The sequence below is a fragment of the Heterodontus francisci genome, chromosome 46, assembly GCF_036365525.1.
Source record: "Heterodontus francisci isolate sHetFra1 chromosome 46, sHetFra1.hap1, whole genome shotgun sequence".
In the NCBI taxonomy this organism is placed as follows: Eukaryota; Metazoa; Chordata; class Chondrichthyes; order Heterodontiformes; family Heterodontidae; genus Heterodontus; species Heterodontus francisci.
In genome coordinates, this window is record NC_090416.1 from 10,363,153 (window position 1) to 10,387,004 (window position 23,852).

Here is a 23,852-nt window from a genome sequence, read left to right on the forward strand (position 1 = left end):
CTCCATCACGGTCTCTATCTCGCTCTATCTCTCACTGTCTGTCTCTCTCTCAGTCTCTATCTGTCTCTATCATACTCTGTCTCCCAACCTGGTCTCTCTCTTTCTCCATCTCTCTCTCTCTGTCTCTCTGCTTCTCCCTCACTCTATCTCCGAGAAGCTCTAACACCACTTTCTCCCGTGCAGTTTGCCCGTCTGGTCAGTTTGGCAAGAGATGTTTGGGAATCTGCAGCTGTGTGAACAATGGGACATGCCGCCCGTACGATGGGACATGTCAGTGCCAGCTAGGCTGGACCGGACAGGACTGCTCGCAACGTGAGTGTCTCTGAGACTGCACACTCTTGTCAACCCCACAGAGTGTGAGGACGTTGTACTAAACTTTATATAAACCACTGGTTAGTCCCCAGCTGGAGGTTGGGGTCCAATTCCAGGCCCCGTACTTTAGGAAGGATGTCGAGGCCTCGGAGGGAGATTTACCGGAATGGGAGCAGGGATGAGGGACTTCAGTTAATGTGGAGAGACTGGGAGAAGCTGGGATTGTTCTCCTCAGAGCAGAGAAGGTTAAGGAGGAGATTTAATCGGGGCGTTCGAAATCAGGAAGGGTTTCGATGGAGTAAATAAGGAGAAGCTGTTTCCAGTGGCAGGAGGGTCGGTAACCAGAGGGACACAGATTGAAGATAATTGGCAAATTAAATTACAAGGAGAGGTTACACAAACGAAGGTTGTATTCCCTGGAATTTAGAAAGTTGAGGGATGACTTGATCGGAGATTTAGGGGGACAGATAGGGTTGATAGAGAGAGACAATTTCTGCAGAGATGTATCTAAGGGGGAAGCTGGATAAACACATGAGGGAGAAAGGAATAGAAGGAGATGGGGATCGGGGGAGATGACGCGGGGGTTGGGAGGAGGCTCGGGTGGAGCAGGAACACCAGCACGGAGCGGATGGGCCGAACGGCCTGTTTCGGTGCGGGAAGTTCTATTTAAACGATTCACCACAGTTGCTGAAGGGCGATTGTTGCGCAGTGACTCAACTGGTAACCGCGAGCTTGGGTACTGTTTTTAGGGCGGAGACGAATACTGATTCTTTAAGTGTTTTTTTTTTCAATGCTGCCAGTCTCTCTCTCTCTCTTTACCCCACAGTTTGCCTGCCTGGGTTTTGGGGACCGAATTGTATTCACCAGTGTACCTGCAAGAATGGAGCGGCCTGCAACCCAGTGACCGGCGAATGCCAATGTACCCCGGGCTGGATTGGCATTTACTGCACACAGCGTGGGTAGCCTTCAAGCACGGCGATTTCTACTTGCACGCGACTGTTCAAAGAAAGAGAAGCCGGGGTGGCTTCTCCCGCGAGCTGGCAAGGGGAAAGGGGGGGGGGGATTCGGCAGAGGTGTCAGAGGCCCCCCGCGAGCCAGCTCCGCCATGTAATACCGTTGGCCAGTCTTCTGCCTGAACTCGCACGAGCCCGTGATTTCCTTCGCGCCCAAAAAAAAAAAACGTGTCTTGAGTTTACGCAACGACTGAGCATCCACAGCTCTCTGGGGTAGAGAATTCCAAAGATTCACCACCCTCTGAGTGAAGGAGTTTCTCCTAATTTCGGTGCAAAATGGCCGACCCCTTAGGCTGAGACTGTGAACCGCCACCCCCCCCCCACCCTCGTTCTAGACTCTCCATCTGAGATAGATAGGTTTTTTGTCGGCTTAAGGGGATTAAGGCTTACGGTACCAAGGCGGGGAGATGGGGTTAAGATACAGATCGGCCGTCAATGGGGGAACAGGCTTGAGGGGCTGAAGGGCCTCCTCCCCTTCCTGTTCTCCCATGGTCCTCAGCTTCCCAAGCGGAAAGAAAAAGACTGCAGACTATCGACGTGGTTACGCGGCAACAACCTGCATTTATATAGCGCCTTTAATCCAGAAAAAAAAAACATCCCAAGGTGCTTCACAGGAGCGTTAACAAAACACAATTTGACCCCCCCCCCCCGCCTCCCCGAGCCACACATTAGGGACCGGCGGCCAAAAGCTCGGTCGAAGAGGTCGGTTTTTATGGAGCGTCTTAACGGGGAGGGGAGAGAGAGGCGGTGAGGCTGAGGGAGGGAATGAGGCCGACTGTGATTACTTAACTGGGCGGTGCCTCTGTCGCCAAGGTTACATGGGAACACACTGTGAGCTGAGTGAGTGCAGAGGCATCGAACTCAGGTCTATCTGGACTTAAGGACATAGGAAACAGGAGCACGAAGAGGCCATTCGGCCCCTCAAGCCTGCTGCACCAATCAATAAGATCATGGCTGATCCTCTATCTCAACACCACCTTCCCGCCCAATTCCCATATCCCTCGATTCCCTTGGAGTCCAAAAAGCTCTCTATCTCGGTCTGGAATCTACTCAACGACTGACCATCCACAGCTCTCTGGGGTAGAGAATTCCAAAGATTCACCACCCTCTGAGTGAAGACATTTCTCCTCAGCTCAGTCCAAAATGGCCGACCCCCTTACCCTGAGACTGTGACCCCGCCCCCCCCCCCCCCCCTCGTTCTAGACTCTCCAGCGAGAGGTGGGGGGGGGAGGAAACCAGCCTCTCAGCATCTACCCTGTCAAACCCAGTCAGAATTTTACACATCTCAAAGAGATTGCCTCTCATTCCTCTAAACTCCAGACAATACAGGCCCGTCCTGCTCAATTACAGGCCCATTCTAGTCGGTTTGTAGGTCCATTCTACCCAATCTCTCCTCTTGCGCTCGCCCTCTCATCCCAGGAATTGATCTAGTAGTGGCTCGATGTGATATTTTCGTCCAGGTTTCTTGAGCGATGCCTCCAGTATTGAGATATGCTTTACTGTTGACAATAGGAGTATGTATGGATGAGACATTAGGGGTGATAAAGGCTCTCGTGGAACATTAGTACATGTGCCTTCCACACCTAGTGACCTAAGTTCTAGGGTCCCTGCTCCGCTGGTGCCAGAGGAGGACTCATGGTTCAGTCCAGAGACTGGCCCTCTCTGGAAATGACAGCGGTCGTGATGGGTGAACGGGTCTCGATGCCAGTTAGGACATGGGGTGGCAGAGCCTCGGATGAACTGAAGTTTACAGAGTGGGAGAGTGGCCAGGCCGGGATTGGCGCTATTACAAGGCAGAGCGCCTCCGATCCTTCAGCCCTCCGTGTCCCGTTAACCTCGAAACCTCATTTTCTCCACCTCCCTCAGCGCGTCCATCCCCAGGACCTTCGGCCGAGACTGCCGGCAGTCATGTGACTGCCCCGCCAACGCGACCCGCGACCACGTGACAGGACGTTGCCCGGGTGAGACGTACAGTCGGCACATTTCAGATCACCCATTGGGCCCCCCACCCCCAAAATCTGCACCCCTCGACAACCATCAGTGGGAACCTCTGACCTCTCAGGTTGTGGGTTCGAGTCCCCGCTCCAGACACTTGAGCCCATAATCCAGGCCGATGCTCCCAGTGCCAGTACTGAGGGAGTGCTGCACTGTCGGAGGTGCCATATTTCAGGATGAGACATTAAATCGAGGCCCCGTCTGCCCTCTCGGGTGGATGTAAAAAAATCCCACGGCCACTATTGGATGAAGAGCTGAGGGGGAGGGGGGCGGGGGGGGGTCAGTTCTCCCCAATATTTATCCCTCAACCAACATTTCTTAAGACAGCCTCATCTCATTGGTGTTTGTCATCTCATTGGGATCTTGCTGTGCACAAATCACAAATCGGCTGTCCCATTTCCTACATTACAACGGTGACTATACTGGAAATGTACTTCATTGGCTGTGAAGCCCTTTGGGATGTACTGAGGTTGTGAAAGGCACTACAGAAATGCAGCACTGTGTACAAACTGTCGAGGGGTGAGTAAATGGGGGAAATGGCATTCATGGGCACGAAACTCTTCATACTTACGCCGTTTTCCTATCCGACATTCCAGAGAACAGATCCACGCGGATCATCCCGGCTCCTCCAGCGGATGGGGACTCGCTCGGGGCGATTATTGGGATCATCGTCCTGCTGGCTGTGGTGGTCATTCTCCTCACCCTCTTCATCTACTTACGATACAAGCAAGGGGGCAAAGCCAACAGAATCCCAGCCGTATCCTACACCCCTGCAGCGGGCATGTCGAGCGGAGAGTATGCGGTGCCAGGTGAGGATGTACCGTGCAAGGTGGGGGGGATTAATCATGGTGCTGGAGAAACGGGTCAGTGATGTATACTCACTATTAATAGCACAATGTCCCAGAGCACGGGGGTTAGATACAGAGTAAAGCTCCCTCTACACTGTCCCCCATCAAACACTCCCAGGACAGGTACAGCACGGGGGTTAGATACAGAGTAATCATGTGTCTGTCTTGTACCTGTTAAGAAAGGGAAAATAGAATATGAAGGTAAACTAATGAGAAACATAAAATTGGACTATAAATACTTCTATAGGTTTGTAAATAGGAAATGATTAGCAAAGACAATTGTGGGTCCGCTACAGGCAGAGACAGGAGAATTTAGAATGGGGAATAAGGAAATGGCAGGGAAGTTAAACAAATACTTTTGTCTCTGTCTTCACAGAGGAAGATACAAAAAACCTTTCCGGAGTACTGGGGAAGAAAGGGACCAGTGAGAATGAGGAAAATTAGTGTTAGTCAAACAAAGTAATACTGGAGGAATTAATGGGACTGGAAGTTGATAAATCCCCTGGACCTGATGATCAACATCCCAGAGTGTTGAAAGAGGTAGCAATAGAGATAGTGGATGATTTTATCGAGACATTGGTGATCATTTTCCAAAATTCTATCGATTCTGGAATGGTTCCTGTGGATTGGAAGGTAGCAAACGTCACCCCACTATTTAAGAAAGGAAGGATAGAGAAAACAGGGAACTACAGACCTGTTAGTCTGACATCAGTAGTCGGGAAAATGTTAGAATCCATTATAAAGGATGTAATAAATGGACACTTGGAAAATAATGATCTGATTGGGCAGAGTCAACATTGATTTATGAATGGGAAATCATGTTTGACAAACCTGTCAAAGTTTCTCGAGGAAGTAATTGGTGAAGCTACAACCCAGGACTACTTGTGTGCCAAACTGCATAAGCAGCATGTGATAGACAGAGCTAAGCGATCCCACAACCAATGGATCAGATCTAAGCTCTGCAGTCCTGCCACATCCAGCCGTTAATGATGGTGGACAATTAAACAACTAACTGGAGGAGGTAGCTCCACAAATATCCCCATCCTCAATGATGGGGGAGCCCAGCACATCAGTGGGACTGCCAGAAGGGGTGGTAGAGGCAGGAACCCTCACAACATTTAGATGAGCATTTGAAATGCCATAGCATACAAGGCTACGGGCCAAGTGCTGGAATATGAGATTAGAATAGTTAGGTGCTTGATGGCTAGCACAGACACGATGGGCCGAAGGGCCTGTTTATGTGCTGCATAACTCTATGACTCTATGATTCTATGTGAGTGACTGCCCTTGACATCAAGGCAGCAGTTGACTGAGTATGGCATCAAGGAGCCCTAGCAAAACTGGGGTCAATGGGAATCAGGAGGAAAACTCTCTGCTGGTTGGAGTCGTACTTAGCGCAAAGGAAGATGGTTGTGGTTGTTGGAGGTCAACCATCTCAACTCCAGGACTTCACTGCAGGAGTTCCTCAGGGTCGTGTCCTAGGCCCAACCATCTTCAGCTGCTTCATCAATGACCTTCCTTTAATCATAAGGTCAGAAGTGGGGATGTTCGCTGATGATTGCACAATGTTCAGCACCATTCGTGACTCCTCAGATACTGAAGCAGTCCGTGTAGAAATGCAGCAAGACCTGGACAATATCCAGGCTTGGGCAGATAAGTGGCAAGTAACATTCATGCCACACAAGTGCCAGGCAATGACCATCTCCAACAAGAGAGAATCTAACCATCTCCCCTTGATGTTCAATGGCATTACCATCACTGAATCCCCCACTATCAACATCCTGGGGGCTACCATTGACTAGAAACTGAACTGGAGTAGCCATATAAATACCGTGGCTACAAGAGCAGGTCAGAGGCTAGGAATCCTGAGGCGAGTAACTCACCTCCTGACTCCCCAAAGCCTGTCCACCATCTACAAGGCACAAGTCAGGAGTGTGATGGAATACTCTCCACTTGCCTGGATGGGTGCAGCTCCAACAACACTCAAGAAGCTCGACACCATCCAGGACAAAGCAGCCCGCTTGATTGGCACCCCATCTACAAACATTCACTCCCTCCACCACCGACGCACAGTGGCAGCAGTGTGTACCATCTACAAGATGCACTGCAGCAACTCACCAAGGCTCCTTAGACAGCACCTTCCAAACCCGCGACCTCTACCAACTAGAAGGACAAGGGCAGAAAATGCATGGGAACACCACCACCTGCAAGTTCCCCTCCAAGTCACACACCATCCTGACTTGGAACTATATCACTGTTCCTTCACTGTCGCTGGGTCAAAATCCTGGAACTCCCTTCCTAACAGCACTGTGGGTGTACCTACCCCACATGGACTGCAGCGGTTCAAGAAGGCAGCTCACCACCACCTTCTCAAAGGCAATTAGGGATGGGCAATAAATGCTGGCCTGGCCAGCGACGCCCACATCCCATGAATGAATAAAAAAAAACTAGCAGAATAGATAAAGGGGAACCAGTGAATGTGGTGTTTTTGGATTTTCAGAAGGCTTTCAGTAAGGTCCCTGACAGGAGGTTAGTAAACAAAGTTAGAGCACATGGGATTGGGGTAATATACTGGCATAGTTTGAGAATTGGTTAACAGACAGAAAACAGAGAGTAGGAATAAATGGGTCATTCTCACATTGGCAGGCTGTGACTAGTGGGGTACCGCAAGGATCAGTGCTTGGGCCCCAGCTATTCACAACCTGTATCAATGATTTAGATGTGGGGACCAAATGTAATATTTCCGAGTTTGCAGATGACACAAAACTAGGTGGGAATGTGCGTTGTGAGGAGGATGCAAAGAGGCTTCAAGGGGATTTAGACAGGCTAAGTGAATGGGCAAGGTCATGGCAAATGGAATATAATGTGAATAAGTGTGAAGTGATCCACTTTGGTAGAAAAACAGGAATGCAGAATATTTCTTAAATGGTGAGAGATTGGGAAGTGTTGATGTACAAAGGGACCGGAGTGTCCTTGTTGATAAGTCACTGAAAGCTAACATGCAGGTGCAGCAAGCAATTAGACAACTTCCGGAACCTTCAGATAGAGTTGGCTAATACTGACAGAGGGCTGTGTTCTGCCCAGCAGGATTTGGGCAACAGCGATGTCTCAGCAGGTAATGCTGTTGCCTCTGAGTTAGAAAGTGGTGGGTTCCAGTCTCACTTGAGGGAGTTAGGCCAACACACACTCCCGGTGCCAATACTGAGGGAGTGCTGCACTGTCAGAGGTGCCGTCTTTCTGATGCGATGTTAAACCAAGCCCTCCCCGTCTGCCCTCCCAGGTGGATGTCAAAGATCCCACGGCCACTGTTGGGGGGCAAGAAGAGCAGGGGGGAGTTCTCTCCGAGGCTGATGTTTATAACTCATCTAACATTGCTAAACAATTATTTGTTCATTTTCACCTTACTGTTTGTGGGATCTTGCAGTGCAAAAAAAAATTAGCTGCCGCGTTTCCTTGTAACAGTGACTACACTTCTAAAAGTACTTCATTGGCTGTAAAGTGCTCTGGGACGTCCTGCGGTCGGGAAAGGCGCTGCAGAAATGCAAGTTCTTTGTTCCTTCAGAGAGTGGAATGGACCTCAGTGTCCTATGGGACAGAGAAGGGGCTCCCAGTTTAGCGTACGAGTTGTTTGCGCGGACATTGCGCCTTCCCACAGTCAAATAGCCCCAGTCTCCAGCCGCTCTCTGTCTCTCTGATGTTTCTTTCCTCCCTGACTTTGACTCCTATTGACCTCGCTTCTCAGACGTGCCGCAGAGTTACATCCATTATTACGCCAACCCCAGCTACCACACGCTGTCCCAGTATAGACCGAGCCCACCGACTCCTCCACAGCTCCCAAACAACCGCGACCGGATCAGCTCCATCAAGGTAAGGCCTCTTACTGCTCTGCTGGGACAACTCTCGAAAGGCACACCTTGAAATTGTACCCTTACAGGGTGGGGAGAATCCCTGGGTTCCCATTGGGCAGGTGGGTGTTTGCCAAGATGGTACACTCCATTGGTTGGCCAAAGTATGGTCACTTGACTAGACCTGGCATCTGGTACCAGGCTCAACGTCAAGTCCAGCCCCAAGATCTCTTGTGCTTAGAAGCCCAATGTGGCCAGCGGTCACAGAGGCCTTTTCAGATCCTCCCCATATCCCTGCAGTCTGAGCCTCAGTTCCTCTGACTTGAGGTGGAGGGAGGGGAGGGGGTAGTGAGGAGGGATGGGTGGATGGCTGGCGGTTTCCCGAGAGGATTTCCTATTCAACGCCAGTTATCACTGGGCAAGGGAAATGATGCAGGAGCCGGTGTAATCTCACTCTCCTGCTTCATGTGTAAGAACTCCCCTCCCTGGGGGGACGTCCCAGAGCGGTGCATAGGGTCAGAGGTCAGAAGACTGTTGAGTTCACATTCAGTCAGGATCTGATGAAATGGACTGACAGTTTTCCTTCATCCCAGCCTATTCCATCCCAACTCATTTCATCCCAGGTCATCTCACCTGAACCCTGCTCACCCCAATCCTGCTCATCCAGCCCTACTCATCCCAACCCATCACATTCTAACCCATCTCATATCTCATCCCAACTCATCCTAACCCATCCCATCTTAGGCCACCTCATCCCAACTCATCATATCTTAACCCATCTCATCCCAACTCATTCCATCTCATCCCAACCTCTTCCCATCTTAACCCATCTCATCCCAACTCATCCCATCTTAACCCATCTCATCCCAACCCTACTCATCCCAGCCCTGCTCATCCCAACTCATCCCCACCCATCACATTCAAACCCATCCTAACCCATCCCATCTTAAGCCACCTCATCCCAACTCATCATATCTTAACCCATCTCAATCCAACTCATCATATCTTCACCCATCTCATCCCAACTCATTCCATTTCATCCCAACCCATCCCATCTTAACCCATCTCATCCCAATCCTGCTCATTGCAGCCCTACTCATCCCAACCCTTCACGCTCTAACCCATCTCATCCCAACCCATCCCATTTTAACTAACCTCATTCTAACCCAGATTAACTCATCCTAATCCAATGCATCCCACCCTAATCTATTTTATATCCCTTCAGGATAGGAAAGGAGATAGTTGGCGAGGGATCCTACTAAATACTCGAGCATTCTAGGTCCTCCCCTTTGCCTGTACCTCAGTCCCCGTTAGTAGGTGCATGCGGTTGGGAACATCTTGGAGGAATGCTCTGAGAGTTGACTTTTGGTGATGCCATCTGTCCGAACAGAAAACCAATAATCAGCTTTTTGCAAATAAGAAGAACTTGGAGAAGGACAGGCCGGGACCCTGCAGCGTGGAGAGCAATGCAACCCTACCAGCTGACTGGAAACACAGTCCCAAGCACAAGGACATTGGTAAGATGATAGGAAATAGGAGGAGGAATAGGCCATAAGACCCCTCCAGCATGCACCGTCATTCAATAAGAACATAGATGACCTTCCATCTCAATTCCGCTCTCCCCATACGAGACCCTATCCTTACTTAGTAAACCCAAGCTCTCCTTTGCTTGGCTACGTGGAAGCTAGGAGAGGAGATCCAGGGGGTGGGGGCATGTCAGTCGTTGGGAGGGATTCGCAGGAGCCGTCAGTAATTGAGGTGGGTCCTCGAGAATGGAGAGAGATTAATAGACTGATTAACGGATAGAAAGTAACAGATTATGTAGGATAAACAGAATTTAATGCACAGAAACAGGCCATTCGGCCCATCTGCTCCGTGCTGGTGTTTCTGTCCCACACGAGCCTCCTCCCACCCCCTCTTCATCTCACCCTATCCCCATATCCTTCTATTTATTTCTCCCTCATGTGTTTATCCAGCTTCCCCTTAAATGTATCTCTGCTATTCCCCCTCAACCACTCCCTGTGGTAGCGAGTTCCACATTCTCACCACTCTCCGGGGAAAGGCGTTTCTCCTGAGTTCCCCATTGGATTTATTACTGACTGTCTTATATTGATGACCCCCTAGTTCCGGTCTCACCCTTATCCCTATATCTATCCTATCGAAACCCGTTCATCACTTTAAAAACCCCTCTCAGGTCTTCTCGGTCAGCTGAGGAAAGGCCCATTTACTGCCCCCTCTCTCAATCCCCCCATTTACTGCCCCTCCCCCATTCTCCATTTACTGACCCCTCCCTAATACCCCATTTACTGCCCCTCCCCCAATTCCCCCATTTACAGTCCCTCCCTCAATCCCCCCATTTACTTCCCCTCCCTCAACCCCCCCCCCCATTTATTGCCCCTCCCCAATCCCCCCATTTACTGTCCCCTCCCTCAATCCCCCATTTACTGCCCCCTCACCAATCACCCCATTTACTGATGCCCCTCCCCCAATTCCCAATTTACTGATGCCCCTCCCCCAATTCCCCATTTACTGATGACCTTCCATAATTCCCCCCTTTCCCTGCCCCCTCCCCCAATCCCCCCATTTACTGGTGCCCCTCCCCCAATTCCCTCTTTCCCTGCCCCTTCCCCAATCCCCCCCATTTACTGGTGCCCCTCCCCCAATTCCCCCTTTCCCTGCCGCCTCCCACAATACCCCCATTTACTGATGTCCCTCCCAATCCCCCCATTTACTGCCCCTTCCCCCAATCCCCCCATTTACTGGTGGCCTCCCGCAATCCCCTATTTACTGGTACACCCCCCAATCCCGCGATTTACGTACCCTCTCCCAATCCCCCATTTACTGGTACCCTCCCCCAATCCCCCATTTAATGGTACCCTCCCCCATCCCGCCATTTACACACCCTCCCCCAATCCCCCATTTACTGTACCCTCCCCCAATGCCCCATTTACTGGTACCCTCCCCAATCCTCCATTTACTGGTACCCTCCCCCATCCCGCCATTTACGCACCCTCCCCCAATCCCCCATTTACTGTACCCTCCCCCAATGCCCCATTTACTGGTACCCTCCCCCAAACCCCCATTTACTGGTACCCTCCCTCAATTCCCCATTTACTGGTACCCTCCCCCAATCCCCCCATTTACTGGTACCCTCCCCCAATCCCCCATTTACTGGTACCCTCCCCCAATCCTCCATTTACTGGTACCCTCCCCCAAACCCCCCATTTACTATTGCCCTCCCCCAATTCCCCCCATTTACTGGGGCTGTCCCCCAATTCCCCCCATTTACTGGTGTCCTCCTCCAATTCCCCCCATTTCCTGCCCCCTCCCTCAATTCCCCCATTTGCTGTTGCCCTCCCCCAATTCCCCCCATTTACAGGTACCCGCCCCCAATTCCCCCATTTACTGGTACCCTCCCCCCATGCCCCATTTACTGGCACCCTTCCCCAATTCTCCCCATTTACTGGTTCCCTCCCCCAATTCCCCCCATTTACAGGTGCCTGCTCCAATTCCCCCATTTCCTGCCCCCTCCCCCAATTCCCCCCATTTACAGGTGCCTGCCCCCAATTCCCCCATTTCCTGCCCCCTCCCCCAATTCCCCCCATTTACCGGTGTCCTCCCCCAATTCCCCCATTTCCTGCCCCCTCCCCCAAATTCCCCCCTATTTACTGGTGCCCTTCACCATTTTCTAAATGGTCCTGAAAGCCCACCTTGACGGCCTTTAGCGGGGAAGCTGTCACCCCTCCCCAACGTGACTCCAGTCCAACAAGATGGGACTGACCTGGAACGCCATTGGCCGAGCCAGTCCCTCTCCCATATTCTCATCAGAATGCTCAAAGTGACAGCTCAGCACCAGCTTCTCCGGCCAACCAGCCCTTAGCGTCATTGTCCACATCCAAACAACAGATAAATAAATACTATTATCACATTTAAATTGATAATCCTGAAGGTAAAGATTCTGAGAAGCCGCTTTGATTGTGAAATTACCATTTGATCTCCTTTTCATATTGTAAATGCTGTCAGCTAGATGGACGGAACATGTTCTCAAGATTCATTCTGATCATATTTAAAGACCCCTTTTTTTTCTAACCTGTTTTTTTTTCTTTTTTTCTCTTTTCTGGCCTTTATACCCCAGGCCCCTTTTATATATTTCATGTCGAGGGGGCCTTTATTCCTCAGGCCCCCTTTATATACATATTTTTTTTAAATAACTTTATTAAAAACAGATAAATAAGCAAAAAAACTCAAATTAAAATGCCATTCTCGGCGTCGACGATGCACTCCAGTCCCTGCGGTGCCCACCGGTCGCGGAAGGCCTCAAGCGTACCGGCGGACACCGCATGCTCCTTTTCCAGGGACACCCGGGCGCGAACGTAACCGCGGAAGAGGGGCAGGCAATCGGGGAGGACGGACCCCCCGACGGCCCGCAGCCTGGACCTGTGAATTGCCACCGTGGCCAGGCCCAGGAGCAGACCGACGAGGAGATCCTCCTCCCGGCCCAAGCCCCTCCGCACCGGGTGCCCAAAGATCAGGAGCGTGGGACTGAAGTGCAGCCAGAATTTGAGGAGCAGCCCCTTCAGATACTCAAAGAGGGGCTGCAACCTCGCACACTCCGTATAAATGTGGAACACGGACTCGTCCAGGCCGCAGAAAGTACAGGTGGCCTGGGAGTCCGTGAACCTACTTAAAAGTCTATTACACGGGACTGCTCTGTGCAGCACCCTCCTCCCCAGACCTCCATCGGGGTTTCCCCTCGCCGCTAGATGGCAACGCGGACCGCCAGGGTGTGTCCGGCCGGCTGACGAGGGCGTGGAAGTAGAGAGTGGGCAGGAGCAGCCCGTACAGGAAACCCCTCCACACCGATTGGAATGGCACAGAGGGCATTTCCGAGAGGCGGCTCAGGTTGTGCGGGACCGGCACCTGAGGAGGGTTTCGGGGCCTGGGTCCGATGAGCAGTTCCGGCCAAGCGGGGGTCAGCTCGGCCGGGAGCGTTCCGCACTCCCAAGCCCCCAAACCCCGTGTTCTACCTGTCCTGGGAGTGTTTGATGGGGGTAGTGTAGAGGGAGCTTTGCTCTGTATCTAACCCCGTACTGTACCTGTCCTGGGAGTGTTTGATGGGGACAGTGTAGAGGGAGCTTTACTCTGTATCTAACCCCTGTGCTGTACCTGTCCTGGGAGTGTTTGATGGGGACAGTGTAGAGGGAGCTTTACTCTGTATCTAACCCCGTGCTGTACCTGTCCTGGGAGTGATTAGATTAGATTAGAGATACAGCACTGAAACAGGCCCTTCAGCCCACCGAGTCTGTGCCGACCATCAACCACCCATTTGTACTAATCCTACACTAATCCCATATTCCTACCAAACATCCCCACCTGTCCCTATATTTCCCTACCACCTACCTATACTAGTGACAATTTATAATGGCCAATTTACCTACCAACCTGCAAGTCTTTGGCTTGTGGGAGGAAACCGGAGCACCCGGAGAAAACCCACGCAGACACAGGGAGAACTTGCAAACTCCACACAGGCAGTACCCAGAATCGAACCCGGGTCCCTGCAGCTGTGAGGCTGCAGCGCTAACCACTGCGCCACTGTGCCGCCCCAGTGTAGAGGGAGCTTTACTCCGTATCTAACCCCCGTGCTGTACCTGTCCTGGGAGTGTTTGATGGGGACAGTGTAGAGGGAGCTTTACTCTGTATCTAACCCCCGTGCTGTACCTGTCCTGGGAGTGTTTGATGGGGACAGTGTAGAGGGAGCTTTACTCTGTATCTAACCCCGTGCTGTACCTGTCCTGGGAGTGTTTGATGGGGACAGTGTAGAGGGAGCTTTACTCTGTATCTAACCCCGTGCTGTACCTGTCCTGGGAGTGTTTGATGGGTCACCATTTTCCAACACCATTAAATTAACAAAATTAAACGGGAGATGGGACAACATAAACAGTTTAGATGTTGGGAGATGATTAATTGAGCATTTATGTCATGTTTTATGGAAAGTTTACAAGTCAAATTAAAGGTTGACCATTTATTTATTCCTTTCACACACTGTCCCTCTCTCTCTTTCTGCATTTCTCTTGGGCCATTTGTTCTCTGTCTTTCACTATTTCTGCTTCTCTGATTCTGTCTGACTGCTACCATCTCGCTTCTGTCCCTCTCTGTTTCCCTCTCCGTTTCTCTCTCTCTCTCCGTCTGCTCTCCTCCATTTTTCTCTGCTGTTCCCTCTCCCTCTTCATGTCTCTGTGCCTGCATATAACTTTGTCTCTCTCTACCGACCCCTCCCTTATCTCTCTCCATCTTCCCCTCTCCCATTCTCCCTCCCTCCTTTTCTCTCTCTTCCGCCTTTCTCTCTCTCTTTCTCCGACTACAACCTGTTTTATCTGCCCTTCTTTCCATCTCTCTCTCTCTCTTTTGCCTCCTCTCCTCCTCCCATCTGCCTCTTCATCTCCCCCCTCCCTCATCTCGCCCTCACTCTGTGTACAGGTGCCTGCGGACTTGATAGAAGCTACAGCTACAGCAACAGTCTGGGGAAATACTACAACACAGGTACATAAGCCTTTTACCCCTCGAGTCTCTCATCCCTCCTCAGCCCCTCTCATCTCTTGGCCCCTCACCCCTCTCTCCTTGTCCTTTTATTCCTCAGCTCCCTTACCTCTCAGTCCTCATCCCCTCACTTTTTGACCCCTTGCCCTTTCGCCCTCGTCCCCCTCACACCTCATCCCTCCACCTCACCCTCGCCGCCCCAACCATTGCCTCTCGTTCCCCACACCCCCCCTCACCCTTCACATCCTCACTTCTCTCCCTCCTCACCGCTTTGTTCCAGGCTGTCAGTGGGACCTGACCCCTAACCCCTGACCTCTCCTTGCCATCCACAGATTATATCAAAGGTTCGGCCTGCACCTCCAGTGACTGTTCGGTGAGCAGCGGCGAAAATCCCTACGCCACAATCCGCGACCTCCCCTCGCTCAGCGGGAAACCCTCAGAGAGCAGCTACGTGGAGATGACCTCGCCGGTCGGGCAGGATGCATCTTACACTGAGATCGGGCTCTTCGTCGAACCAGGAAAGGGTAATCCTGAGGGAGGTGAGTGACACGAGGGGTGAGGGGGCACGAGGGGCTGAATTTTTAGGGGGGTGCAAGTGATGGTGAGGGGTTCGGGCACAAAGGACGAGGGGTCAGGGTGAAAATGGGCATGGTCGTGAGCGACCAAGGTGAAGGAGGGTGGGGTGAGGGTGTGAGGGGTGAGGGAGAGAGGGGGATAAGGGTGAGGGGTGAGTGATGAGGATGTGAGGGTATGAGGGCTGAGGTCTAAGAGGAGGTGAGGGAGTGAGGGGAGGGGGCGCTGTTACCCATATGGCCCCCCTGACAGGTTTCACTGTGCCCACTTCTGTTTTCAACAACATAAAGCTGCATTTATATAGCACATTTAACATCGTAAAACATCCCAAGGTGCTTCACAGGAGCATAAATCAGCCAGAAATTGACCCCCGAGCCACATAAGGAGATATTAGGGAGAGATAGTTGGGAGAACTGTCCCACAGTCGAGTCAAGCAACAGCCTGACATAGTCATACTCACGGAATTATACCTTACAGACAATGTCCCAGACACTGCCATCACCATCCCCGGGTATGTCCTGTCCCACCGGTAGGACAGACCCACCAGAGGTGGCAGCACAGTGGTATACAGTAGGGAGGGAGTTGCCCTGCTGAGTCCTCAACATCGACATCGAACCCCATGACGTCTCGTGGCATCAGATCAAACATTGACAAGGAAACCTCCTGCTGTTTACCACCTACCGCCCTCCCTCAGCTGATGACTCAGTACTCCTCCATGTTGAACAGCACTTGGAGGAAGCACTGAGGGTGACAAGGGGGCAGAATGTACTCTGGGGGTGGGGGACTTCACTGTCCATCACCAAGAGTGGCTCGGTAGCACCACAACTGACCGAGCTGGCCAAGTCCTAAAGGACATATCTGCGAGACTGGGTCTGCGGCAGGTGGTGGGGGAACCAACAAGAGGGAAAAACATACTTGACCTCGTCGTCACCAACCTGCCTGCCACAGATGCATCTGTCCATGACTGTATTGGTAGGAGTGACCAACGCACAGTCCTTGTGGAGACGAAGTCCCGCCTTCACATTGAGGATACCGTCCATCGTGTTGTGTGGCACTATCACCGTGCTAAATGGGATAGATTTCAAACAGATCTCGCAATGCAAAACTGGGCATCCATGAGGCGCTGTGGGCCATCAGCAGCAGCAGAATTGTACTCAACCACAATCTGTAACCAGATGGCCCGGCATATCCCCCACTCTACCATTACCATCAAGCCAGGAGACCAACCCTGGTTCAATGAAGAGTGCAGGAGGGCATGCCAGGAGCAGCACCAGGCATACCTCAAAATGAGGTGTCAACCTGGTGAAGCTACAACACAGGACTATCTGCATGCCAAACTGCGTAAGCAGCACGCGATAGACAGAGCTAAGCGATCCCATAACCAACGGATCAGATCTAAGCTCTGCAGTCCTGCCACATCCAGTCGTGAATGGTGGTGGACAATTAAATAACTAACTGGAGGAGGTGGCACCACAAATATCCCCATCCTCAATGATGGGGGAGCCCAGCACATCAGTGTGAAAGATAAGGCTGAAGCATTTGCAACAATCTTCAGCCAGAAGTGCCGAGTTGTTGATCCATCTCGGCCTCCTCCTGAAGTCCCCAGCATTACAGATGCCAGACTTCAGCCAATTCGATTCACTCCGTGTGATATCAAGAAATGACTGAAGGCACTGGATACTGCAAAGGCTATGGGCCCTGACAATATTCCGGCAATAGTACTGAAGACCTGTGCTCCAGAACTTCCCCCAGCCAAGCTGTTCCAGTACAGTCACAACGCTGGCATCTACCCGGCAATGTGGAAAATTGCCCAGGTATGTCCTGTACACAAAAAGCAGGACAAGTCCAACCCGACCAATTACTGCCCCATCAGTCTACTCTCAATCATCAGTAAAGTGATGGAAGGTGTCATCAACGGTGCCATCAAGCGACACTTTCTTAGCAATAACCTGTTCAGTGACGCTCAGTTTGGATTCTGCCAGGGCCACTCAGCTCCTGACCTCATTACAGCCTTGGTTTAAACATGGACAAAAAAGCTGAACTCCAGAGGTGAGGTGAGAGTGACTGCCCTTGACATCAAGGCAGAATTTGACCGAGTATGACATCAAGGAGCCCTCGCAAAACTGAGGTCAATGGGAATCAGGGGGAAAATCCTCCGCTGGTTGGAGTCATACCGAGCACAAAGGAAGATGGTTGTGGTTGTTGGAGGTCAATCATCTGAGCTCCAGGACATCACTGCAGGAGTTCCTCAGGGTAGTGTCCTAGGCCCAACCATCTTCAGCTGCTTCATCAATGACCTTCCTTCAATCATAAGGTCAGATGTGGGGATGTTCGCTGATGATTGCACAATGTTCAGCACCATTCGTGACTCCTCAGATACTGAAGCAGTCTGTGTAGAAATGCAGCAAGACCTGGACAATATCCAGGCTTGGGCTGATAAGTGACAATTAACATTCGCGCCACACAAGTGCCAGGCAATGACCATCTCCAACAAGAGAGAATCTAACCATCTCCCCTTGACATTCAATGGCATTACCATCGCTGAATCCCCCACTATCAACATCCCAGGGGTTATCATTGACGAGAAACTGAAATGGAGTAGCCATATAAATACTGTGGCTACAAGAGCAGGTCAGAAGCTCAGAATTCTGCGGTGAGTAACTCACCTCCTGACTCCCCAAAGCCTGTCCACCATCTACAAGGCACAAGTCAGGAGTGTGATGGAATACTCTCCACTTGCCTGGATGGGTGCAGCTCCAACAACACTCAAGAAGCTCGACACCATCCAGGACAAAGCAGCCCATTTGATTGGCACCCCATCTACAAACATTCACTCCCTCCACCACCGACGCACAGTGGCAGCAGTGTGTACCATCTACAAGATGCACTGCAGCAACGCACCAAGGCTCCTTAAACAGCACCTTCCAAACCCGTGACCTCTACCAACTGGAAGGACAAGGGCAGCAGATGCATGGGAACACCACCACCTGCAAGTCCCCCTCCAAGCCACACACCATCCTGACTTGGAACTATATCGGCCGTTCCTTCACTGTCGCTGGGTCAAAATCCTGGAACTCCCTTCCTCACCGCACTCTGGGTGTACCTACCCCACATGGACTGCAGCGGTTCACGAAGGCAGCTCACCACCCCCTTCTCAAGGGGCAAATAGGGATGGGGCAATAAATGCTGGCCTGGCCAGTGACGCCCACATCCCAAGAAACGAATAAAAAGAATTAGGGCCAGGTGACCAAATGCTCGGTCGAACAGGTCAGTATTACGGAGTGGGAGCGAGGTGATCGAGTGCACCTACATTGGCTCCCAATCCAGCAACATTTAAATTTTAAAATTCTCATCCTCATGTTCGAACGCCCCGATTAAATCACCCCCTTAGCCTTCTCTGCTCTAAGGGGAACAATCCCAGCTTCTCCCAGTCTCTCCACATTAACTGGAGTCCCTCATCCCCGCTCCCATTCCGGTAAATCTCCCTCCGCACCCTCTCCGAGGTCCTGACATCCTTCCTAAAGTGTGGGGCCCGGAATTGGACCCAAAGCTCCAGCTGGGAACCTTTATAAAGCTTCAGCATGATATTCCTTGCTCGTGGTTAAAGAGCAGTTAACCTCCTCAGCCCAAAGCATCTTGCTGCCTTCCGAAAGGGTGCGCAGTGTCAAGAGTCCGTTGCGTGAGGCGGGAAGGGGCTGTATATTCCGTTTGTGAGCCAGGTAGTCATGTGGGCTGTGACTGACAGGGGAGGTCATCTACCAGGCACCTCGTACGATATACACGGACGCTGTGACAGATTATCTGGTCATTACCTCGTGGCGGTCTGTTGGGATCTTGCTGTGCATAAATTGACTGCCACCTGGCGGCATTTCGAAAAGCGCTTCATTGGCAAGACGGGTGCTAGCAAAATGCAAGTCTTTCTCTCTCTCTCTCACTCCTTGACTCCAGTGGCGGATGAAGGCGGGCTCCTGTGAAAGGGCGACATTAATCTGACACGTCCTTTTTTTCCCTTCCCCACCCCCCGACCAGGGAGAAGCATCCGCGGAGCAGACGGAGAGACGGAGCAATCCCCTCGGGAATCCCAGAGCCACTATGACTCCCCCAAGAACAGCCACATCCCCAGCCACTACGACCTGCCTCCAGTGCGACATTACCCCCCCTCGCCCAAATTCCCACAGCAACACCGATAAAACGTGGCCAATCCAGGGGTAGGTGGAGGGGGGAATTGCTGAGGAAGGGGAGGGGGGGGGGGGGTGCAAGGGAGGGCCCAGACACCAGCACCCGATTGGCCCTTTGTTATGTCAGTTAAGAAATGGGACCATTCCATTGGACGATACCATTCCAACGAATTGGCCAGACATCGTCTGAACAGACGCCACACTGTTCCCCTTCCAAAGGCCACATTATTCAGACCGTTTCTCAGGAGCAGGAGATCCCAGAATTTCCCAGCCGGTGGTTACAGGAACCTGATGGGATGTTCTGAGCGGCCGGAATCATTGAGTTGTGGAGGGGGTTGGGGGGCGGGGGGGCAATCCCTCAGGCAGTTTCCCGGCCGACTACAGAAGGGGACTTTGGTCAGTCTGCGCAAGGATGGTGGCAACCAATGAACGCAGGCCATTGGGAAACACAGGCCTCCTCCCCCCCTCCACCACCAAGGAACGCCATCCGGAGGGAAACACAGACCATTGGGAAACACAACACGTAGAAAAGTACAGACCACGAGGAAACGCAGATCAAAAGAGGCGCAGGCCGCGAGAAACACGGACCATAAACAACGCAGGAAATGGAGGAAACGCGGACCACGAGGAAACGAGGGCCGCAAAGGAACAGACAACCCCTCCCCTGCCCCCAACCCCGATTCAGCTTGGCGAACGGGGTTCCACATCGAGCATACATCTGTAAATCTGGCCATGACCGCCGAGCCAATCGGGGGCAAGATCCTGCCAGTTCACCGAACGAACCAATCAGGAGCCACGGAGGGCCAGTGGGGCGCCCTCTCACCTCTGGGTCAGGAGGCCGTGGGTTCGAGCCCCCACTCCAGAGACTTGAGCCCATAATCCAGGCCGGCGCGCCTCAGTGCCAGCACTGAGGGAGTGCCGCACTGTCAGAGTTATTCAACTGAGGGCTCCTGTTGATATATTTGGATCACGTAACACAGTTTGTCCTTCATAATGCGGGTGGCCGGATCACTATATTAGCGATGCAAGCCATTGTTAGGTTAATCTGTGCTTCCAGTTCTGAGTCAAAGGAACTAGGAGCTGGACCCTTTTTTTTTAAATAAAGTTTTTCACGAACGGCATGGGTGTTGGGAGACTGAACACAGTTTATATTGGAGTACAGAGTGTCAAATGTTCAAACGCTCGCTCGGCAACCTATGCAGCTACCCTTTGCTCCGGAGCCTTAAATCCATAATCCAAACCGACACTCCCAGTGCCAGTACCGAGGGAGCGCGACACAGGAACAGGAGGAGGCCATTCAGCCCATCGCGTCTGCACTGGCTCTCCAAGTGGACAATTCGCCTACTGCCATTCCCCCGCATTCTCCTCAACCCTGCACACTCTTCCTTTTCACATAACTGTCTAATTCCCTTTTTGAATGCTTCAGTTGAACCTGCCTCCACCACACACTCGGGCAGCGCGTTCCAGACCTTAACCACTCGCTGCGTAAAAAAGTCTTTCCGCATGTCGCCATTGCTTGTAACACCTTTTAACTTAAATCTGTGCCCTCTCAATCTCCCTATCTGCTCTGTCCAGGTCCCGCATGATTTTCGATACCTCTATCACGTCACCTCTCGGCCTTCTCTTCTCCAAGGAAACCAGTCCTAACTTCTCCAGTCTATCTTCATAACTGAAATTCCTCATCCCCAGAACCATTCTCCTGAATCTTTTCTACACTTTCTCAAATTCCTTCACATCTTTCCTATAGTGTGGTGCTCAGAACTGGACACAATACTCCAGCTGGGGCCAAACTAATGCTTTATACAAGTTTAACATTATTTCCTCGTTCGTGTACTCTCTGCCCTTATTAATAATGCCCAGGATACTGCATTCTTTATTAACCGCTCTCTCAACCTGTCCTGCCACCTTCAATGACTTCTGCACATTTACACCCAGGTCCCTCTGCTCCTGCACCCCCTTTAGAATTGTACCCTTTATTTTATATTGTCTCTCCATGTTCTTCCGACCAAAATGAATCATTTCACATTTCTCCGCATTTAACTTCATCTGCCATCTGTCTTCCCATTCCACCAACTTGTCTATGTCCTTTTGAAGTTCTACACCAGGGTTGTCTAACCTTTTCACGTGGGAGGCCCCATTACAATTTTTGTCTTACATGGGGGAGGGGGGGGGGGGGAGGGGGGGGTGCAGTGAGACAATTTCACAGAAAGGCATTAAAAATTTATCTTACTATTAATCAAAACAACAAATGTACATTTTTGTGAAGAAGCTTTAAATGAGATGATTATTGACATACTTTCTCTTCACTATGTTGAACACAGATATAGTGAGATACCTAGCATTTTTTGCTTGCACAAGTTGTCAATGTCTGCCTGCACATTTGTAGTGATGGAGTATTTCGGATAGATATCATTCTGTCTGAGTGATCATGATCACTCTCTCTGTCTCTCTCACTCCGTGTTCCCCCCCCTCTGTATCATCCTCACTCGGAGTCCTCCCCTCTTTCTCTGTCTCCCCTCTCTCTCTCTCTTTCTGTCTCTGTCACCCCCCACCCTGTCTCTCTGACAGTCCGAAGTTGGGAAACCACTGTCCCCAATGTTAGTACCTATCAGTTGTGAAACTGTCTTGTGATTTTTTTTTTTTTTAAAAGGCTGGTCTGTAAGAAGACGACAATGGGAAATTTTCCATCTCCAGTCACAGATCCCCTGTGAGGATGAGGAACGGCCCCAGGTACAGTTTACACCATCGGGCTGAATGGGAACCATTGGCGGGACAGATCCTGCCGTGCAGGCCCTTCATTGGACAACCCTGTTCTACACTATCCTCCTCGCTGTTCACAATGATTCCAAGTTCCCTATCATCTGCACATTTTGAAATTGTGCCCTATACACCAAGGTCTCGGTCATTAATATATACATCAGGAAGAGCAAAAGCTCCCAACATGAACACTTGGGGAACTCCACTACTAACCTTCCTCCAGCCCGAAACACACCCATTAACCATTACTCTTTGTTTCCGGTCACTCATCCAATTCCGTATCCACGTTGTGCTACCATCCCTTTTATTCCACGAGCTATTACTTTACGCACAAGTCTGTTGTGTGTCACTGTATCAAATGCCTTTTGAAAGTCCATGTACACCACATCAACAGCATTACCCTCATCAACCCTCTCTGTTACCTCCTCAAAAAACACCAGCAAGTTAAACATGATTTTCCTTTGACAAATCTATGCTGGCTTTCCTCAACTCACAATTGTCCATGTGACTTAATTTTGCCCCAAATAATTTTTTCTAGAAGTTTCCCCACCACCGCAGTTAAACTGACTGGTCTATAGTTGCTGGGCTTATCTTTACATCCTTTTTTGAACAAGGGTGTAATGTTTACAATTCTCCAGTCCTCTGGCACCACCCCCGAGTCTAAGGAAGGCTGAAAAAGTTATGGCCAGTGCCTCTGCGATTTTCACCCTCACTCTCCTCAGTATCCTTGGATGCCCATCAGGTCCTGGTGCTTTAATCAACTTTAAGTATAGACAGCCAATCTAATAGCTCATTAATTTTAAACTCTTCAAGCATATTAATTACCTCCTCTTTCACTGTGAGCTGGGTTGCATCTTCTTCCTTGGCAAAGACAGATGCAAAGTAGACTCTTGGAGTCAATAGAACATAGAACAGTACAGGCCCTTCGGCCCATCATGTCTGTGCTGGCCATAGAAACATAGAAAATAGGAGAGTAGGCCATTCGGCCCTTCGAGCCTGCTCCGCCATTCATTATAATCATGGCTGATCATCCAAATCAGTAACCTGTTCCCACTTTCTCCCCATATCCTTTGATCCCTTTCACCCCAAGAGCTATATCTAACTCCTTCTTGAAAACATCCAATGTTTTGGCCTCAACTGCTTTCTGTGGTAGCGAATTCCACAGGTTCACCACTCTCTGGGTGAAGACATTTTTCCTCATCTCAGTCCTGAAAGGTTTGCCCCGTATCCTTAGACCATGACCCCTGGTTCTGGACTCCCCCACCATCGGGAACATCCTTCCTGCATCTACCCTGTCAAATCCTGTTAGAATTTTACAGGTTTCTAGGAGATCCCCCCCCTCACTCTTCTGAACTCCAGCAAATATAATCCTAACCGACTCAATCTCTCCTCATATGTCAGTCCTGCCATCCCAGGAATCAGTCTGGTAAACCTTCGCTGCACTCCCTCTATAGCAAGAGCATCCTTCCTCAGATAAGGAGACGAAAACTGCACACAATATTCCAGGTGTGGCCTCACCAAGGCCCTGTAAAACTGCAGCAAGACATCCCTGCTCCTGTACTCACATCCTCTCGCTATGAAGGCCAACATACCATTTGCCTTTTTTACCACCTGTTACACCTGCATGCTTACCTTCAGCGACTGGTGTAAAAGAACACCCAGGTCTTGCTGCATATTCCCCTCTCTCAGTTTATAGCCATTCAGATAACAATCTGCCTTCCTGTTTTGCTACTAAAGTGGATAACCTCACATTTATCCACATTATACTGCATTAGCCCACTCACTCAACTTGTC

General features: G+C 50.9%; 1 protein-coding gene across 6 annotated transcripts in view; it reads left to right on the forward strand.

Annotated features, from left to right (window-relative positions):
* The window catches only part of LOC137356788 (multiple epidermal growth factor-like domains protein 10), a 128,203-nt gene extending 107,781 nt beyond the window's left edge, over positions 1-20,422 (forward strand). For 4 of the 6 annotated variants that reach the window (XM_068022549.1, XM_068022550.1, XM_068022552.1 and 1 more), the window contains exons 16-23: positions 184-312; positions 1,139-1,267; positions 3,917-4,129; positions 7,911-8,035; positions 9,404-9,530; positions 14,491-14,553; positions 14,883-15,089; positions 19,153-20,422. In XM_068022549.1, the coding sequence (XP_067878650.1) occupies positions 184-312; positions 1,139-1,267; positions 3,917-4,129; positions 7,911-8,035; positions 9,404-9,530; positions 14,491-14,553; positions 14,883-15,089; positions 19,153-19,313 (1,154 nt within the window). In that variant the 3' untranslated portion in view covers positions 19,314-20,422. Of the gene's footprint in view, positions 1-183; positions 313-1,138; positions 1,268-3,916; positions 4,130-7,910; positions 8,036-9,238; positions 9,378-9,403; positions 9,531-14,490; positions 14,554-14,882; positions 15,090-19,152 lie in introns of those variants that run through there. The other 2 variants (XM_068022554.1, XM_068022555.1) reach the window with 2 other exon arrangements.
* Positions 20,423-23,852: the final 3,430 nt, after the last annotated feature.